The sequence below is a fragment of the Lynx canadensis genome, chromosome D3 (genome assembly GCF_007474595.2).
Source record: "Lynx canadensis isolate LIC74 chromosome D3, mLynCan4.pri.v2, whole genome shotgun sequence".
Classification (NCBI taxonomy): Eukaryota; Metazoa; Chordata; class Mammalia; order Carnivora; family Felidae; genus Lynx; species Lynx canadensis.
This window is the reverse complement of record NC_044314.2, coordinates 77111906-77132244: the sequence shown is the minus strand read 5'-3', so window position 1 is coordinate 77132244 and position 20339 is coordinate 77111906. Positions and strand designations below refer to the sequence as shown.

At 38.3% G+C, this 20339-nt stretch overlaps 1 protein-coding gene, 1 long non-coding RNA gene and 1 pseudogene across 4 annotated transcripts in view; 2 read left to right on the top strand and 1 right to left on the bottom strand.

Annotated features, from left to right (window-relative positions):
* Positions 1 to 20339, bottom strand: part of SPPL3 (signal peptide peptidase like 3) — a 136514-nt gene that overhangs the window by 10364 nt on the left and 105811 nt on the right. For 2 of the 3 annotated variants that reach the window (XM_030292343.2, XM_030292344.1), the window contains exons 3-6: positions 14463 to 14551; positions 6982 to 7101; positions 5649 to 5727; positions 4616 to 4728 (exon numbers count right to left, since the gene is read on the bottom strand). In XM_030292343.2, coding sequence (XP_030148203.1) covers positions 4616 to 4728; positions 5649 to 5727; positions 6982 to 7101; positions 14463 to 14551 — 401 coding nt within the window. Of the gene's footprint in view, positions 1 to 4615; positions 4729 to 5648; positions 5728 to 6981; positions 7102 to 10748; positions 11201 to 14462; positions 14552 to 20339 lie in introns of those variants that run through there. The other variant, XM_030292345.1, reaches the window with a different exon arrangement.
* On the top strand, positions 1555 to 20288 carry LOC115498729. The gene is made up of 3 exons (XR_003963930.1): positions 1555 to 1565; positions 4159 to 4166; positions 20236 to 20288. It is a non-coding gene; the product is annotated as an uncharacterized LOC115498729 (long non-coding RNA).
* On the top strand, positions 11143 to 11977 carry LOC115498727 (annotated as a pseudogene).

Below are 20339 nucleotides of genomic sequence, written 5' to 3'. Positions count from 1 at the left end.
GGATCGAACCCATGGATTGGACCATGAGATCATGACCTGCTGAGATCATGACCTGCTGAAGTCTGACGCTTAACCGACTGAGTCACCCAGGTGCCCCAAGACTTCAAGGTAATTTACATACCATTTGTCATCAGAAGGACTTTGGGTTTTCCAGTGTTGAGATGAATCAATGTGGTGATGATTCAGGTGATGACTGCCCTATATTACTCTAGTTAAAGCAGTGGCACCTGAAGCTTTTTATCATCTCATTTCACATAATATTTGTACAGGGAGAATCATTATGCTTGCAGTATTCTTATGGATTGGTGTTTACAGAAGTGGACTCTTTCATTTAAGGACATTAGCATAAAACAGTTTCTCTTCAGAATATATAGCTAAAAGTCATTTTATATGGACTGAAATAATCTGGTTTAGGTATTAACCAGCTAACGAGCATTTCTAAATAGTTTTTGTTCAAAAGTAGTAGAGGAGAAATGTCTGTGCTGCCTGCTTTCTCATCAGGAAGCACTGGTTTAGGTGAGACTGAAGGATGTAATCATAAAAGCAGCTATGAGATTGATGTGGACTAATACTTACTATCTCTACTCCAGTCATTATCATGATTAAGACTCCCTAATTTTCTGTAACAGATTTAAAAAGAGATTAGGCTCTATGAAACTCTTTCAAAATCACCTACATGCTTTTCAGGTTAACAAGTCATTCTTCTGCAGAAATCAAGACTTAATCTCAGGAAAAGTCAAACACACACACTTGCTACTTCATCAATACTCTTAATACCTAGTATATAAAAATAGGCATTTACTCTTCTACAATAAGCCGGGCAAGCAATTTATGTGATTTCAGATGTAACTTCTTTTTCTGAACTTATTCTTTATCAACCTCCACAAGCACTGAAGTATCAAGCACCAATCCATAAGAATACTGCAAGCACTGATACTAGATTTGGGAAATTTAATAGTTCTGGTAACTACTTAAAAATCCTAAACACTGGGGCGCCTGGGTGGCTCAGTCGGCTAAGCGTCCAACTCTTGATTTTGGCTCAGATCATGATCTCACGGTTGGTCCTGAGATAGAACACACACATGGAACCTGTTTAAGATTCTCCCTCTCCTTCTCTCTCTCTCAAAAACAAACAAACAAACAAACAAACAAACAACCTAAACACTGCACTTCAGGATGCTTATATACATTCCAAAGCAAATGATCACAGAAATGTTTTTTTATAAGGCAATTTAAGATGCTAAAATAAGAGACCAAACCGGTCAGAAATCAGCAAATATGAATTATCACATGGTCAGGCAGATTTTGACACTGTTTTCCATTCTGACTCATTAAAGGCCTCTAAATAAATCTAAGGGGTAATGTGGTCTGCAACCTCATGGAACTTTTTCTTAAAGTTCATTTATTTATTTTGAGCGAGAGAGCATGTGCAAGCAGGAGTGGGGGCAGGAGGGGGAGAGGGGAGAGGGGAGTCAGTTTCAAGCAGGCTCTGCACTGTGAGCGCAGAGCCAGATGCAGGGCTCGTTCCACAAACCATGAGATCATGACCTGAGCTGAAATCAAGAGTCAGGTGCTTAACCAACTGAGCCATCCAGGTGCTCCAGGAACTACTTTTGGGTCTCAAGAGCTTGGTATATGGTAGGCACTCAATAAAAGTGATGAACAACAACTATGACAACAATTATATACAAACAAATTATGTATTTATAAAGTTATACATATTTTATGTAATATTTAAGTATTAAATATTTTATGAATATGTGTAACATTTGAAGATTAACAAACAGTAATATTGATAGTTTTTATTTAGAGGTAATTCAGTGAATTTTAACACAGGCGTAGACTTATATAGCCACCACCACCCTCAGTGTGTAGAATACTTGTATCACCCCAATAAAATCCTTGAGCTATAGTCACACCCTCTCCCCCACACAACCACTTGTCTGTTCTCCATCACCATAATTTTATTGTTGTTTCTTATTGTTATTTATATGTTGTTTCTTATTCTTATTGTTTTTAAAAATATTTTTTGCTGAAGAAGTATACTGGGTATCTCTGCATGATTTACAATTTAAAAAGCGCTTCTCGGGGCGCCTGGGTGGCGCAGTCGGTTAAGCGTCCGACTTCAGCCAGGTCACGATCTCGCGGTCCGTGAGTTCGAGCCCCGCGTCAGGCTCTGGGCTGATGGCTCAGAGCCTGGATCCTGTTTCCGATTCTGTGTCTCCCTCTCTCTCTCTGCCCCTCCCCCGTTCATGCTCTGTCTCTCTCTGTCCCAAAAATAAATAAACGCTGAAAAAAAAAATTAAAAAAAAAAAATAAAAAGCGCTTCTCTATAATTATCACCTACGATTAAAATCACATGTGCCATTTACCTATAGCTTTACAGAGCTCTCAATCCACTCTATAGCTTGTTTCCTTACAATACTCAGTTTCTTAGAGTTTTTCACTAGTTAACTTGGCACACATAAATTTCAAATTCTTGAACTGGTACAAGACAGAAAAAAAAAACCCTTGAAACAAAAGAATAAGATTTTAATTTTCCTCAAGGTTTAAAATTTCCTCCTTATCAAGATTATATTACTAATTCTGGATCACACGTGCACACAAAGTTTAAAATCCTTTTTGTCAAGTTCTATCTGATTTGACCATGAGCAAAATATTGCGATACAAGTGTGAGCTACTCCTGAACTTGAGGCATGGACAGTGAGCATCACTCTCGCTGGCTCTGTGCTTAGGCAACACTGAATGACAGTTCCACAGTTAAGCCATCCTCAGAGCTGCAGGGACCAGTGCCTTAGTGGAGAGGAGCCTCTCAGACCTGGCAGTTGCTTCCAAAGAGCTCTGTTTCCAAGGTCTTGATTAGCCTTGTAGTTGCTTGGAATGGATAATGGGAGTAAGTGCAATCCATACCCATAATCTCTGATTTTTAAATTCCTCCTTTAAAAATTCTTTAGATAGTACTACAAACAGTATAAAATCATCTTTTGTATTTTAACTTCCTTCCCTTCTGAAACACCAGAGGAAAGGAGAAAGTGAACAGACTTTGTGGGGCAGAGCAATGGTTAAAGTTTCTTGAGATCAGGAAAATGAACTGTGAGAACAGGAGTCAGGACTGAATGAGCAAGGAGATGGAGGTGCTTACATGGTCTTTAAGAAAAATGAAAAACGTCTTAGGGGAGAGAAAAGAGTAAGGGGGGATTTTTGGAAATGTCCTTCCAAGATATTTTGAGAAGTATCAAGTATACACAGGAGTTCTGTGACTGGGTAAGTGACTTCTCTGAACTTCGTTTCCTTGTCTATAAAATGGAACAATAACAGTACCTACTTCAAAGACTTTCCAGGATTAAATGAGATAATCCACGCAAACACCCAGGAAAGCACCCAATGCGTAAGAAGCACTCAATAAATGTTAGCTGAATAATACTGCCATTATTATTTCATCATTATCATCACCAATGAAGGGAAATCCTCACATGCTATGGACAGGAGTATAAACTGCCACAGCCTTTCTGAAAGGCAGTATAATAACAGATAAAAAAACTTTTTACTACAAAAACCCTTTAATCTAGGAATTTAATATCTAGGAACTCATCCATAGAAAAATAATCTTATTAAGTAATCTGACATGTGTACCATGAGGTGGAACAAGAGTGTTTACCTCAGGATTATTTATAAGAGAAGATTAAAATCAATCTAAGGGCCCAGCAATAAACAACATACAATGGAATACTCTGGAATTATTAAAAAGGATAGGATACATCTTTATGTAATGATACAGACATGTATTTGTATCATTACATAAAAGAGTCTATTGTATATAATACATATATGGCATATATTCCACATATGTATTTTATATTACAGTATTCCATTTACGTAAGAAAATACATAGTCTATAGACAAAAAATTACATATGAATGTTCATACTAGTATTACTCATAATAGCTAAAAAAGTGGAAACTGATGAATAGATAAATAAAATTGGCATATCTATACAACTGAAGAGTGTTTGGCCATAAAAAGAAATGAAATACTGATTCAGGTTACAACATGAATAAGAACCTTGGAAACATCATGCTAAGTGAAAGAAGGCAGACACATAGGTCATATAATGTTACGATTTTACTCTCTGAATATACTAAAAGCCACTTCAAGTAGGTAAAAATGTGGACTATACCTCAAAAAGCTGTATTATTAAAAATATCTTGAGGGGCGCCTGGGTGGCGCAGTCGGTTAAGCGTCCGACTTCAGCCAGGTCACGATCTCGCGCTCCGCGAGTTCGAGCCCCGCGTCAGGCTCTGGGCTGATGGCTCAGAGCCTGGAGCCTGCTTCCGATTCTGTGTTTCCCTCTCTCTCTGCCCCTCCCCCGTTCATGCTCTGTCTCTCTCTGTCCCAAAAATAATTATATAAACGTTGAAAAAAAAAAAAATTTTTAAAAATATCTTGAGAATGTGGGTAAAAATAATAACTCAACAATATGTAACACCACCACCTTTGGACACCTAATACTCATGGTAATCAGAGGAAATATTACTAAAACACAAAAAGCAGAGGAAGGGAGGACAAATTTAACTATAAACTGTATTAACACTTCAACTTGTCACATGTTACTCACCATCCATGAGAAGCCAATGGCCAGTGAGAACCCAGATAAGGACGAGCATGACAGACAGAGAGAATGACAATAATTCAGCAGCAGTAAAACGCCCACAGCAACCAAAGGAAATCCTGGAAAACACATGATATTTATTGGACTAACAGCTGATACATTATATTCAATAATCAAACTCTCCCTTGGTTCTTCACGATCAGAGTTCATCAGGGCCAGATTAGAATAGCAGGCAATACCTAGACTCCCAGAAATTGAAAACACCCAAACCTCTTTGGAGTAGGCTACAGGAAATGCAAAGGCATTAATGATCCTTCTGCAGCCCTCTGATATTGTAGTTGTTGTCCCGAATTATCAACATGGATGTTTACAATTTAAAGTGACAATACCAATCTTAGGAGAATGAAGTACACTATAGGGTAATTCTGTTTTTATGAGGAAAGCAAAATCAAGAAGGTCAATAGTTCAATCCACTGGGTGATGATGAATACATATTTATAAAATGGTAACAACTCTATCTGGTTATCACGAATTCCTGGGAAAATCAGCTGCTCCTAGTGACTGGTTTCCTTACGTTCATATGGGATCTCTATTAACACAGCACTTGGTGTCCATGAAGCAATGGCTTTAGGAGTTGAGATGTGAAAGGTGTGCACACTGGGTTTAAACCCAAGTGGTTAGTATATATTCTTGGTCACCAAAGACAAAAGGCAAAGAATGTCTGAGTTGATCACATCCCATTAACTCACTAGTCAAGAGACAAAAGCATTGCTTCAAAATGAAACTGCTCATCTTTCAATAATCTGAGCAGGAAGCATGTTTCAACGACTCCGACTTCCTAAGATTTGTGTATATTTCCTCTCCTATGAAAAGGTGCAAAAGGAAGTACTACCTTCCAGTCTTAAAGATCAAACGTCTCCCTTCCCAGTCTTCTAGCATTTGTGTGCTCTGGTCCATACCAGAAATTTAGACTCCTAACAATGTTATCAAGTGCGACATAAAAACATTTAAAATTTAGAGAAAAATCCCAAGTCCTTACTTGTTCTGAGGTGAACAGGGTCTTGTTAAATACTGGCACATCGGGAGAAGGAGGAAAGCAAAAGCTATTGTGGCAAGAACTAGAGAAAGAAAATATATGGTTAAGTTTTGTTGTTTATTTTCAACACCTATAAGAAAAATGGCAGGACTTATGGAAACACTGACCAGGATACTCTTCTCAATAAGTAGATACAATTAATTAACTACAGAAGAAAAATATCTTCCTTTAGCACTGTACAAATAAAGTCTTGAAAAACAAACAGTACCTGGTTTGAAGGAATGGGAAGCATAGACAGGTTTTCTCATTCTTTTCTATCTTAACACGGAAAGATAAATGGCGAGCCAGGGGATGATCTAACATGTCTGGCATTTTGTTGATGTTCTATACATTTCCATCATCTCTTGACTTGAAAACTGATCAGAGGGTTGACAGTCAAATTACTCTGATTAGTTACCAATGCGTCTGTCTACAGAAACATTGGTGGGGGTTGCCAATGACCTCTTCGCCACACTGGACCTTCTGGACACTTTGACTCCAGACAAGGAGTCAAAGTGGTCCTGTTCTGGTGTCATAAAGCTCACAAGTTTTCAAACCCCTGGCCTTTTGTTCAGACTGTGCTGACAGTCCTGAACTGATGATACGGGTATCCAATGGTTCAAGGAGAAGATGGGGAAGAAAAGCCAGACTTATGGAAAAAAACTTGCATGGCAGGTTGTATAGGTCTTAAGTTTTGAATGATGATTAAAAAGAAGTACACAGAAGATCCTGGGTTCGAGTCTCAGTGGAACCTTGGTTCCAGGAAACTTACCTTGGTTTCCTTTCAAAAGAAAAAAAAGACGTGAGAGGTGCCTGGGTGGCTCAGTTGGTTAAATGTCCAACTTGGCTCAGGTCATGATCTCACAATTCTTGAGTTCGAGCCATGTGTTGGGCTCTGTGCTGACAGCTCAGAGCCTGGAGCCTGTTTCGGGTTCTGTGTCTCCCCCTCTCTTTGCCCCTCCCCAACTTGCACTCTGCCTCTTTCTCAAAAATAAATAAACTTTAAAAAAAAAAAAAAAAGAAGTGAAAAAAATTTCCTTTTAGGTTAATGTTCAAGAATAGAGAAACATGGGACACCCAGGTGGCTCAGCTGATTAAGCATATGACTCTTGATTTCAGCTCAGGTCATGATCTCATGGTTTGTGAGATTGAGCCCCAAGTTGTTGGGCTCTGCACTGATACGGTAGAAAACCTGCTTGGGATTCTCCTCTCCCTCTCTCTCACTGGTGTGTGCATGCTCTCTCTCTCTCAAAAATAAATAAACTTAAAAGAAAAAAGAACAGAGAAACTTATTTACCTGCTGTACATATTGTAAAAACTACTTGAACTGAGTCAAAGAAGAAGAACATTACTAGGAGAGAGACAGATGCTCCAATTGGAAGGAATAGGGCCTGGGTAGAGTCAATAGTTTGGATACCTGAAAGAGAATAAGGGACATATTAATGACTTATATGATAAGTACTGTGCCCATGTACTCCAGAGACATTAACCCATTAAAATGCAGACAGTCTATGGAGCGCCAGGGTGGCTCAGTTGGTTAAGCTTCTGACTCTGATTTCAGCTCAGGTCATGATCTCACAGTTGGTGAGATCGAGCCCAAGTGGGGCTCTGTGCTGACAGTGCCAAGTCTGCTTGGGATTCTCCCTCTCTCAAAATAAATAAATAAACTAAAAAAAAAAAAGTACAGACAGTTCTAGGAGTTAGTATATAAGATATAGATTATCTAGGACCTCTGATTCTTTCCTTCCCACTGAAATTATGAGGTCCTTGCTCTCCTCATGGTGCATTCGTTATAGCAGGTACTCAAATACTTGTTGAACTGAACTACTATCTCCTGGTGCTAACAATCTGGTTGACAGGCTGAAGGAAGGAAGAAATAGGAAGAAGAGGGGGAGGGAGATGGGGGGGTAGAAAGACGAAAGGAGGGAAAAAAAAAACTAAGAACATCAACAGGTAGTAAAAAGATTAGTCAATCTGAGTACATCTGTAATCTCATGTACAGGTTTGGTAAAAGGTAGTTTAAAGCCACTGACTAAAATCCTTTCTCATTATCTACAGATTTACTCATGTTCACTCTTCCCCACTGTTGCTGAGAACTGACTCTCAGTGGAGCATAAGAGTGGAGGGAACAAGACATCTGAAAATCAAAAATCAGAAAGATTATTCTGTGGGAACATCGTAAGGACCAAACAGGAGCTAAATGGGGGAAAATAATTACTTGGGATATAGGATTCTTGGTTAATCATTAGAATCATCTGGAGAGCTTTAAAAATTACATGCCCAGGCACAACCCCAGAACAATTAAACTGAAATTTCTGGGTGTTATTAGGCCCAGCTGAAAACTCTCCACAAAATTTTATTTTGCATATAGAGTTGAGGAACACTAAGTATTTGGTAGAGAAGAGAAACACGGCACAATCTGGTAACTACTGAATGAAAAGAAAAAAAATTACTAATCTTGTGTGCTACTTCCAAATTAACACTGCTGAGATATAAGGTTCTTGAGTGGAGTAAAAAAAAAAAAATGTTCATATGAGCTATTATAAAGAAATACTAGGGACGCCTAGGTGGCTCAGTTGGTTAAGTGTCCGACTTCTGCTCAGGTCACGATCTCATGGTTCATGAGTCTGAGCCCCACATCAGGCTCTGTGCTGACAGCTCAGTGCTCAGAGTCTGTTTCAGATTCTGTGTGTCCCTCCCCCCACCTCTCTCTGCCCCTTCCCAGATTGCGCGTCTGTCTCTCTCAAGAATAAACATTAAAAAAAAAAAAAATTGTAAGTAAACATCTCTCTCCATTAAATTAAGGCAATGAATAAAATATAATGTGACCAGGATTAACATAACTAGGCACAAAGGGTTGTAATTATCAACCAATATTTAAAAATGGTTCTTTGATATATGAATTTACCTGTCCCAAGAAAGCTATTTAGGGATTTTAGTTAAATAAACTATTAAATATTTCTACAAAACACAATTGCTTCCTACTGGCTAGATACATGAGTCAAATAATTCACTTAGGAATAGGGCATTTCAATTTAGGAGGAGTGGCTACGTGTCAAGACAAATAGAGATGTTCTTCAGAAGACAGCTGGCCAGAAGTGCAGTCAAACTTGTCTTCCTGGCCCCTTGATCGTGTGTGTGTGTGGGGGGGGGGGGTATCTTACTTAAAGTGTCTTATGGACATTTACAAAGTAAAACTCTATGAAATCTCTAACTGAATTTCACCTAGTTTTTTATCTGAGTGCTCTACACTAGTTCAAAGAACTACTAGAGGAAACTACAGATTTCAGGTGCCTTTCACAACAGAAAATAATGGTTTCTCAATGGCTCTGCACTGACAGCATGCATAAAAATTAAATGGCTGGCGAAAACAAAAACTGTTTAGTAAGTCAGGTATATGAGAAGTATGTGTTTATAATAAATCTAAATTTTATCAGTTTAGTCTGCAATTAAAATGCAAAGCTGAATACAAAGAGCCTTTCTAGAATATTAGATAAGAATGCATAGATTTTTGTTTTTTGAAAGCACAGATTTTAAAGCAAGAGGTATTAAGACACTGCTTCCATTAGTTCTATAGAAGAATGCCTAAGGGAGTTTACCAAACAGCAATGTCACAGGGTAAAGTGAAGTTCCTTTAGTTGCTGACAATATGCTTCCCAAAAAAATACAAAATTTCAATATTGTACTTCCTAAAGGTCTGGAGATAATAGTCCTGAGGGAGATGGAGCTAATTAATTAGAAATTTCAGTGACTTCAAAACAAAACAAAATAAAATTCTCTGTCAGTATTCTAGCTTTATATTAGATCCTTGGTATTTCCTCCCTCTTAGGTGGTGACTTTAATCTGTCCTGTCAGTCACTCCTCAAAATTAGGAGGAGTTACTCAAATGCAGTGGGCATTACCTTTAAAGCCAAAATTATCATAAGAAATAGGCATGGTTTTCTCTTCACGGCGGACCCTAGAGATAAGACGCTTTAGGACAAAGGCAAGAAGCTGCTGGAGCACAAAGAGATAGAGGGCAGTCTCAAAACAAAAGAAATAGGCATGGTGACAGAAAAAAATATGTACAGAGAAATTATTTTTAGCTTTCAGTGAACAAGGCTACAGGCTAAATACATGGTCATGAAATAGATACTGAACAATACACCAATGTATTATTGACAATCATTAAGAAAGTTAATGATTTAGCACCTCCGTGAGAGAAGCATGTTTTGGCTATTTACTGTATTACACAGTAGGTAACACGAGGGACTGAAAAACCTGCACAATCTTCAGATATATTACATGGGTAGCCTGGTAAAGAAAGGCCTTCAAGATGTCAGATAATGGGGGTGAGGTTGGGAGTTGTCCTTTTCAACCCACCTAACACCGATTCAATGTAGGACTGGTGCGCCAGGGGAAAAAGTATCTACCTAGGTTTCTTGGAGCAGATGTAGGGATGAAACAGGATTTAGAACAAGGTTAGGGAGAATTAGAGAGGCCCTGGAGGGCACTCCCTCCTCCCCACTTTCGAACTCTTTTTATTGCAAAACATAACACACATACAGCAAAGTACATAAAACAAAAATGCAGAGTTCAGTCAATCATCAAATGGCTAATACCACCCAGGTCAAGCTTGCCAAGCCCAGAAGTCTTTCTTGTGCCTCCCAGTCACTACTCTTCCTCCCAGAGGGAACTACTACCCTGGTTTTTATACTTCCTTCTCTGCTCTGATATGTTTTCCACCCAAGCATGCATCCTAAAATACTAATATTTATTTTGCTTGTTTTTGAACTTATTACATGCCTTGAATTACTAGGATTTTTTTTTTTTTTTTTTTTTTTTTGCATCTGGCTACTTTTGCCCAACATTGTGAGCAACATCCATGCTATTTTATGTAGCTGTACATCACTCATTTTCCTGTCTTTTTCAAATTCCTTGATTCTTACTTATTTTGGGAGTAAGCAACCACAACACTTATTTATTTTTAATTCTGCAACCTTTAAAAACCACCTCATCTATCTACACTTTTTCCTTCAATCAGTTCAGAACACTTTTGTCAAAATCTGAACACTAAATTCATACCTTCCTTTCCTGAGAACTTCCCCTTAATTGTTATCATTCAGGACTTCAATCTCTTTGGTGCCTACACAATCTCTTGTATTTCTCTGTTTATCTTTCTGGCTGTTATTTCCTTGAGTTTGATAAATGTACCATGTTTTCCATGCCATCCCTTCAATCTGGAATGATGTCGTGCTCCATGATCAAGTGCTGGCCTTCCCTGCAGCAACAGCCATTTCTTTATGTTTTTTTCTGATTATGTGGAAGTGGAAGGCATTCTCTCCTCATCTATCCCTTTTTGGTATCCATGGCCCAGAAGAGGCACTGAGGAAATACATCTGTGAGGATAATTTAGTGTAACACAGGAGACAGATTTAAGACAATGACTATTTAGCCATTTGGCTCCCTGAGCAGCGCCATGGTGGTAGGCAAGAACAAGCGCCTTAAGAAAGGTGGCAAAAAGGGAGCCGAGAGTGGCTGATCCATTTTCAAAGAAAGAGTGGTACGATGTAAAAGCACCAGCAATGTTTAATATAAGAAATATGAGAAAAACACTAGTCATGAGAACTCAAGGAACCAAAATCACATCTGATGGCCTCCAGGGTCCTGTGTTTGAAGTAAGCCTTGTTGATCAGCATGATGAAGATGCATTTAAGAAATTCAAGCTAATTACTGAAGATGTTCAGGGCAAAAACTGCCTAATTTTCATGGCATGGATCTTACCCGGGACAAAATGTGCTCCATGGTCAAAAAATGGCAGACATGATTGAAGCTCACGTTGATGTCAAGACCACTGATGGGTGTTTGCTTCGTCTTTTTTGTGTTGGTTTTACTAAAAAACACAACGATCAGATTCAGAAGACCTCTTATACTCAGGACCACCAGGTCTGCCAAATTCGGAAAAAGATGATGGAAATCATGACCCTAGAGGTGCAGACAAATGACTTGAAAGAAGTGCGTCAATAAATTGATGCCAGACAGCATCGAAAAGATGTAGAGAAGGCTTGCCAGTCTATTTATCCACTCCATGATGTCTTCGTTAGAAAATTAAAAATGCTGAAGAAGCCCAAGTTTGAATTGGGAAAGCTCACGGAGCTTCATGGCGAAGGTTGTAGTTCTGGAAAAGCTACTGGGGATGAGACCGGTGCTAAAGTTGAATGAACTGATGGATATGAGCCACCAGTCCGAGAATCTGTTTAAAATTCAGGCATTTAATGGTGATAAATAAAAAATCTTATTTGTGATGTTTAAAACAAAACAAAACAAAAATGATTATTTAAAGCAGGTTATGATCTGACAGCTCATGGGTTCGAGCCCCATGACGGGCTCTGTGCTGACAGCCCAGAGCCTGGAGCCTCCTTTGGATTCTGTGTCTCCCTCTCTCTCTGCCCCTCCCTTGTGTTCTCTCTTTCTCTCTCAAAAGTAAATAAACATTAAAATACATATATATCTAATAGAATATCTAAAAAATACACATCTGATAAAGTGCATGACAGGAACCCAGCATCAAGCTCTTAACAAATCAAGTCTCTTTATTTATAATTCAGTTCAGATGCTGGTAATGAGAAATAGAAAACTGACATAACCAGATACCCTTTCACTGTATGGACTGAGGATTTATTTATTTGAGGATAAAATTATACTTAGACACACAGTATCGATTTCTCTTAGGTTTCTGTGATGGAATGTACAATGGATTTATAATCTGATTTAAGTACATCATTTGCATATATGCTATGTAACACAGGACTTATAAAGGAGTTTCAATTGTATAAGGTGATTTGGCTTAAAATGTTGATAGAAGTGCTTTGTAATAATTTAACCTGAAAATTAGATATTGACACTGGGTTTTACCTGATTCCTAGTAAGTTGGTGGTATGGTCTTTTACCTCATATAAGGATCTGTGTCCTAAGAAAAGCCTCATTATGTTTCAGTGATTCTACTTACTAGATTTATAATGCCTACTTTACACTGCTAGGGACAACAAACGCATTTAACTGGGTGAAAACTGGGCAAGTGTGATTTGGCTGATGGGGTAGTAACTAGAGAAACTGAAAGTGATCTCTTAACAAGTTAACTTCTAAAATTCTCCATCAGCATTCTAGTTTTATATTAGATCCTTAGTATTTCCACCCCCTTAGGTGGTGACTTTAATCTGTCCTGTCAGTCATGCTCATTCTCTCCCCTGTGCCTATTACATGCTCTTCCCACCCAGAATGCCTTCTTCTCCAGCAATCCAAGTTCACAGTTTCAAATTTCAAGTCACACTCACCTTGTCTGGGAGGAAGTCCCTTATTAAATTGGCCCTCTGTGGCTCACCCTGACTTGCCTCTTTACTCTCTTTGTACATGGATGTCAAAATCACTTCATCTCTAGTGTGTATTCTGATCTACTGATAGTAGATGCTGATTCAGAAGTATTCTAAGGCTATGGTAAGGGTCTGTGAGAGGAAGTACCTGCTCTAGGGACAGGAAGTGGTATTTGCTATCTCCGTCTCAGTACTTTATTAACACTTGAGAAAGTACTTTGGCCACAATGCCTATGTGACAGCTTGGGTGCAATCTCTTGTACTTCTGCAGCTTTCAAAATATGTAACAGAATATCCAGGGGCACCTCGGTGGCTCAGTTGGTAAAGGATCCAACTTCAGCTCAGGTTATGATCTCACAGTTCATGGGTTCGAGCCCCGCGTCGGGCTCTGTGCTGACAGCCCAGAGCCTGGAGCCTCCTTTGGATTCTGTCTCCCTCTCTCTCTGCCCCTCCCCTACTTGTGTTCTTTCTTTCTCTCTCAAAAGTAAATAAACATTAAAAAAAAAAAAAAAAATATATATATATATATATATAATAGAATATCTAAAAAATACACATCTAATAAAGTGCATGATAGGAACCCAGCATCAAGCTCTTAACAAATCAAGTCTCTTTATTTATAATTCAGTTCTCTTTATAATAAACGTCACCAATTTTATATAACTCTACTGAGGCACAACTTATATATATTCATCCATCTTCACTGTACAGTACTTGCCACATAACTACAAATCTACTTTCTGTCTCTCCATATTTGCCTTTTTGGAAATTTCATACCCGTGGACTCACACAATACGCAGCCTTTCCTGTACGGCTCCTTTCATAATGTCTTGAAGGGCATCCATGCCGTGGCATCTACCAGCACCTCATTCTTGTTAACGCTCAACAGTATTCCTTCGTGTGGATACTTTATCCACCCACTACTTTATTGATCTTTGAGCTGTTTCTACTTTTGGGCCATAATAAACAATGCTGCTAAACATTTGCCATATAGCACACTTCTATTTTTTATAAAGCAAGCTTTATTATCAGGTTGCCACAATACTTAGCTTTACAAGTACTTCAGAAGTAACTATCTTCAAGAACCACTGAGTGAATTTATGATCAACACATACAAAACTATCAACCTCACCAAAGGATTTAAATGAAGTCTTAAGCAGGTGGATACCTATTTTCCTACTTATTTTTAAGAAAATAAAGAATCTCAGCAGTAAGCTTTCAGGCATGAGTTAAAAGCAGTACACAAAGTACACAAGAAATCTGTAGTTCAGATTCAGAATGTAAGCATTTTTACAAATTCTACCATACAGATTAGATTTTATTATTACACCAAACAAATCCTTAACCCCAGTAAATTAACTTGGGTTATAGAAACAATCAAATTAAGCCCAGTGCATGTATGAAAGTTAATTGACATAAAAGGCCTTACTATTATTGGTGCTGTTGCCATTGAAAGACCCAGTAGAACTGCTATTGTCTTTCTCCTTATCTTGATTTTCAAAGTCCATATTAAGGGACCTGTGGAAAAATGTATAGGCAAGTTTTAATTTTGCTTAAGAAATGAGGTCAGAAAAGTCTGTTACGAGATAATATTTTAACATGGAAGGCATCAGGGAAGATAGGAAGGTCTCTTTTGAACAACTCTGCAAAACAGTTCTTGTTGGTACATTTTGGAAAAACCATCTACATCCCTTCCAATATGTCAGTTCAAGAGTTCTCCTGACTGAAGATTAAAAGCATTCCACCGTGGCTGATCTTCCAGACACATCTCCGTGCACATCCTTAATTACCTACTTATGATAAATACCTAGAAAGAGAAATGTTGGGTCAAAGGGCAAGCACAATTTTGAGACTTTAACATACTACACAACTGCTTCCAACAAAGTTATACCAATTTGCTCTCTCTAGCAGTGTATGAAAGCATCTTCTCTATACCTTGTCAGCTTTCATTTAACAACAGCATACACTTGAATTTCTGCTATATATAGGACTGCTCTAGGCAGTGGAGGGATGATAAATAGTGCATAAGACAAGTTTTCATGGATTGTACATTCACAGAGGGGGGATGCCAACAATAAACAAGAAAAGTAAGTTAAATGGATATTAATGGTAACAGCTAATGAGAACATGCAGGAAATGAAAAGACTAGATTTGAAATTTTAAATAGGGTGGGCTGGGGAGTCAACACTGGCATGATTTCCATGTCAAGACATGAAGGAAGTGGTCATTGTCCAGCTGGGGAATGAACAATGCAATCTCTTAAGTTAGCGTTCTTTAACTACTAAACAATTTTGTGTATGTGAGCTCACTCATTTTTTCCTTTTTTGTAAACTATTTAAGTCCTTAGCTCATCTTCAACTACTATGTTACTCTAAGGTGTTTGTGCCCTAAAGAACTTCCTGCAATGATGGAAATGTTCTGTATCTGAACTGGGTAGACATTAGCCACATGAACACTGAATACGTGGGAGTGCAACAGGAACTGAATTCTACATTTAATTTTAAGTAATTTAAATTATTTGGGGGCTATGGGGCGCCTGGGTGGCGCAGTCGGTTAAGTGTCCGACTTCAGCCAGGTCACGATCTCGCGGTCCGTGAGTTCGAGCCCCGCGTCGGGCTCTGGGCTGACGGCTCAGAGCCTGGAGCCTGTTTCCGATTCTGTGTCTCCCTCTCTCTCTGCCCCTCCCCCGTTCATGCTCTGTCTCTCTCTGTCCCAAAAATAAATAAACGTTGAAAAAAAAATTAAAAAAAATAAAATAAAATAAAATAAATTATTTGGGGGCTAAAACTATAAAATTCTTAGGTGAAACATAAGAATAAATCTTTGTAATCTTGGATTGGGAAGTAGATTCTTACACATGATGCCAAAGATACAAGCAAAAAATTGATAAATTGGACTTCATCAAAATTTAAAACTTGTGCTTCAAAGGACACTATCAAAAAAGTCTCTAACCCAAAGGATGGGAGAAAATATCTGCTCTTATACGTCTGTTAAGGGCCTTGTATTTAGAACATATAAAGAACTCCTACAATTCAATAATAAAAAGACAACCCAATTAAACAATAAACAAAGGATCTGAATAAATACTTCTCCAAAGAAGCTATGCAAATGGCCAATAAGCACATGAAAAGACTTTTCACATCATTAGTCATCAGGGAAATACAAATCAAAGCAAAATAAGATACCACTTCATACCCATGACGATGGCTATAAGCAGAAAGTCAGATAATAACCAAGTGTCAGCAAAGACATCACTGGTGGGAATGGAAATTGGTGCAGATACTTTGGAAGCCAGTCTGACAATTTTCAATTTCTTTAATAAATATGAGGCTATTCAGGTTATCGATTTCTTCTTAAGTGAGCTTTAGCAGGGTGTGTCTTTCAAAGAATCGGTCCATTTCATTTAAGCTGTCAGATTTACTGGCATTAAGTTGTTGATAGTAGGCCCTTATTACCTTTGCAATACCTGTAGGTTCTAGTAACATCACTTCTCTCATTCCTGATACTGGTTTTAGGTTTTCTCTTTTTCCTGATTAGTCTGACTAGGGTTAAAAAAAAAATTTTTTTTTTTAAGTTTATTTTGAGAGAGACAGAGACAGCATGAATAAGGGAGGGGTACAGAGAGAGAGAGACAGAGAGAGAGAGAGAGAGAGAGAGAGAGAGAATGCCAAGCAGGCTCCACACCATTAGTGCAGAGCCCAATGCGGGGCTTGAACTCATGAAACTGTGAGGTCATGACCTGAGCCAAAAACCAAGAGTTAGATGCTTAACCGACTGAGCCACTCAGGTGCCCCATAGCCTGGCTAGAGATTTACCAACTTCTATTGGTCTTTAAAAATTAGCTTTTGGTTTCACTGATTTTTCTCTACCCCTAGAGAAAATAATTCACTTATTTTGGCTTTGATCTTCATTCTTACCTTTTGTCCATTTACTAAATTGGTTTCAATTTGCACCCCCCCTCACCCCACCTAGTTTATTAAGTTTAAAGTTTAGATCATTGACACCTTTTTCTTCTATTCTAATCCAGGCATTTAGAACTGTAATCACTCCTCTGAGTACTGCTTTTGCAAAATTCCATAAATTTAGTGTTTTTCACTTTCTTTTCATGCACAATATTTTCCTTTTTTCTACATGACTTCTTTTTTGATGCATGGAAGTGTTATTTTTGTTTTAAAATATCTGGGAATTTTCTAGACATCTTTCTGCTATTGATTTCCAATCTGATTCAACTGTGATCTGTTAGGGACTGAATGTGTCATTCTCTAACCCCCAAAAGTTCATTTGTTGAAGCCCTAACACCTAGTATGATGGTATTTGGCGACTGGGTCTTTGGGATGTAATTCTGTTGTGGTCATGAGGGTGGGGCCCTCATGACGGAATCAGTATCCTTCTTAGAAGAAATACCAGAGAGCCTGCTGAGTGGGCACACACTGAGGAAAGACCATGTGACCACACAGCAAGAAGGGGTCTTTCTGCAAGCCAGGAAGAGTGCTCACCAAAACCCAATCCTGCTGGCACCCTGACCTTGGATTTCCAGCCTCCAGAACTGTAAAAAAAAATAATTTTCTGTTGTTTAAGCTACCCAGCCTGTAGTATTTTGTTATGGCAGCCCCCCGCTAATTAACAGAGATCAGAGATCATACTTTGTATGCTTAGTATCCACTTACTGAGACTTACTTTATGTCCCCAGATATGTTCTAAACTGGTAAATGTTCCATGGGCACTTGAGAAGAATGCATATTTTCCGGTTGAAGGGAGTGTTCTATGAATGCCAATTAGGTGAAGTTGGTGGAGAATACTATTCAAGCCACTATATCCTTACTGATTTCCTGACAACTTGTTTTATCGAATACTGAGAGGTACTGAAATCTTCAGCTACACTTGTGGATTTCTTAACATTTATTTTGGGGACAGCACAAGTGGGGGAGGAGGAGACGATCCAAAGTGGGCTCTGCGCTGACAGGCTGACAAAAGGGCACCCAATGTGGGGGGCTGAACTCACAAACCGCGAGATCACAACCTAAGCCAAAGTCGGACACTCAACCAAGTGAGCCACTCAGGCACCCGTTTTATTTCTCCTTAAAGTTCTATCAATTTTTGCTTCATGTATTTTGAGGATCTTTTATGAGATGCATAAACATTTAGGATTATTACGTCTTGTTGTTTAATTGACCCCTTTATCATTATGAAATAGCCTTGTCTGTAAATATTCCTTGCTCTGAAAGCAGCTTTTGTCTGGTATTAATATAGTTATTCTAGCTTTCTTTTGATGATTATAAGGTATATCCTTCCCCAACCTTTTACGTTAAATCTTTTTCTGGCTTCATATCTGCTTCTTGTAAGCACCATGTAATTGGATCATGCATTTTAATTCAATCTGATAATTGTTGCCTTCTGATTGTAGTGTTTAGGCCAATTTCATTTTACGTGATTATTGTTATGATTAGATTTGAGACTATCATGTTGCTATTTGTATTTTTTGCTGTTCTCCTTTATCTAACTTCTTTTGGATTAATACACTATTTTTAATGATTCTATTTTATCGCTTTTGTTGTCTTATTATCTGTACTCGTTCTTTTATTTTAGTGGTTGCTATAACATTTATATTAAACATCTTTAACCAATACAGTGTACCTTCAAGTTATATTATGGTACTTCACGTACAGTATAAAAACCTGACAACAGTTCACATTTGTTACTCAATCTTTGTACTATTACCATGCGTTTTACTTTTACATGTTATGCTACAAATTCCACAATATATTGTTAATTTTGTTTATATAGTCAATTATATTCTAAAAAGTTTTAAATAATAAGAAAAAATTATTTTATACTTATCAATGTTGTTACCACTTCTGGTGATCTTTATTCCTTTTGTGTAAATCCAGACTTTCAGCTGGTAGAATTTTTAATGTGTTTGAAGTACTTCCTTTCACACTTCTTATAATGGAAAGTGGTTGGTGATAAATGTTTCAGGTTTGGGGTATCCGAAAACAGCTTTATTTTGCCTTAATTTTTGAAAGATACTTTTGCCAACAGAATTTGTCAACAGGAGAATTTTATGTTGACGGTTTTTCCTTTCTGTACTTTAAAGCTGTTGTTCCACTGTCTTCTCATTTATATTATTCTCAGTGAGAAATCCAGTGTTCACCCTTATTTTTGTTCCTCTCTGTGTAATGTGTTCTTCTGCCTACTCCCACCCCCCCGCCATCCACCTCTGGCTCCTTTGGATTTTCTCTTTTATGACTGGTTTTGAGTGACTTGATTATGATGGGCCTTGGAGTAGTTTTCTTCATGTTTCCTGTACTATGGGTTTATTAAGTTCCTTAGAGCAGTGGGTTATAGTTTATTTCAAGTTTGGAAAAATTTTGGCCACTAATTCTTCAAGTGTTTTTTTTTAATGTTTGTTTATTTAACATTTATTTATTTTTGAGACAGAGAGAGACAGAGCATGAACGGGGGAGGGACAGAGAGAGAGGGAGACACAGAATCGGAAGCAGGCTCCAGGCTCCGAGCCATCAGCCCAGAGCCGGATGCTGGGCTCGAACTCACGGACCGCGAGATCGTGACCTGAGCTGAGGTCGGACGCTCAACCGACTGAGCCACCCAGGCGCCCCAATGTTTATTTATTTTTGAGAGAGAGAGAGGTAGAGTGTGAGCGGGTGAGGGGGACAGAGGATCCGAAGCGGGCTGTGCTGATAGCAGAGAGCCCGATGCGGGGCTAGAACCCACCAACTGTGAGATCATGACCTGAGCCGAAGTCAGATGCTTAGCTGACTTAGTCACTCAGGTGCCCCTTCAAGTATTTTTCTTTCCTTCCCTTTCTTCTCTCTTGTAGAGACCCCAATTACCCATATATTAGCCCACTGGAGGTTCTTCTTTGATGTTCAATGATAGGTCAAAGACACTCTTTCCATTAAAAACAATTTCCCCCTTTTCTCTATTCCATTTTGGATATTTTCTGTCACTGTAACTTCAAGTTTATTAATCTTTTCTTCTGTAATGTCTAATTGCTGTTAATCTCATCCAGTGTATTTTTTTCAGGTTTTAAAACTTTTTATTTACACATTAAAAAAATTGTGCATTCTAGTAGTTAAAATAATTTGAACAAAAAAAATAATGCTCTGATGCAACTGCATTTTACAGCCTGCGGGACATCTTGGAAAGCTTGAATTTTACTCTAGATTTCACTGTTGTCCCAGCTAGCTTCTTCCTTCACCAACATGCAAGTTCTTTTCCTTTCCTGCCAGCCAGAGAGGCAGATGGGAGGTGTGGCCTTTGTCGTCAGTAGTCCTAGATTTTTTTT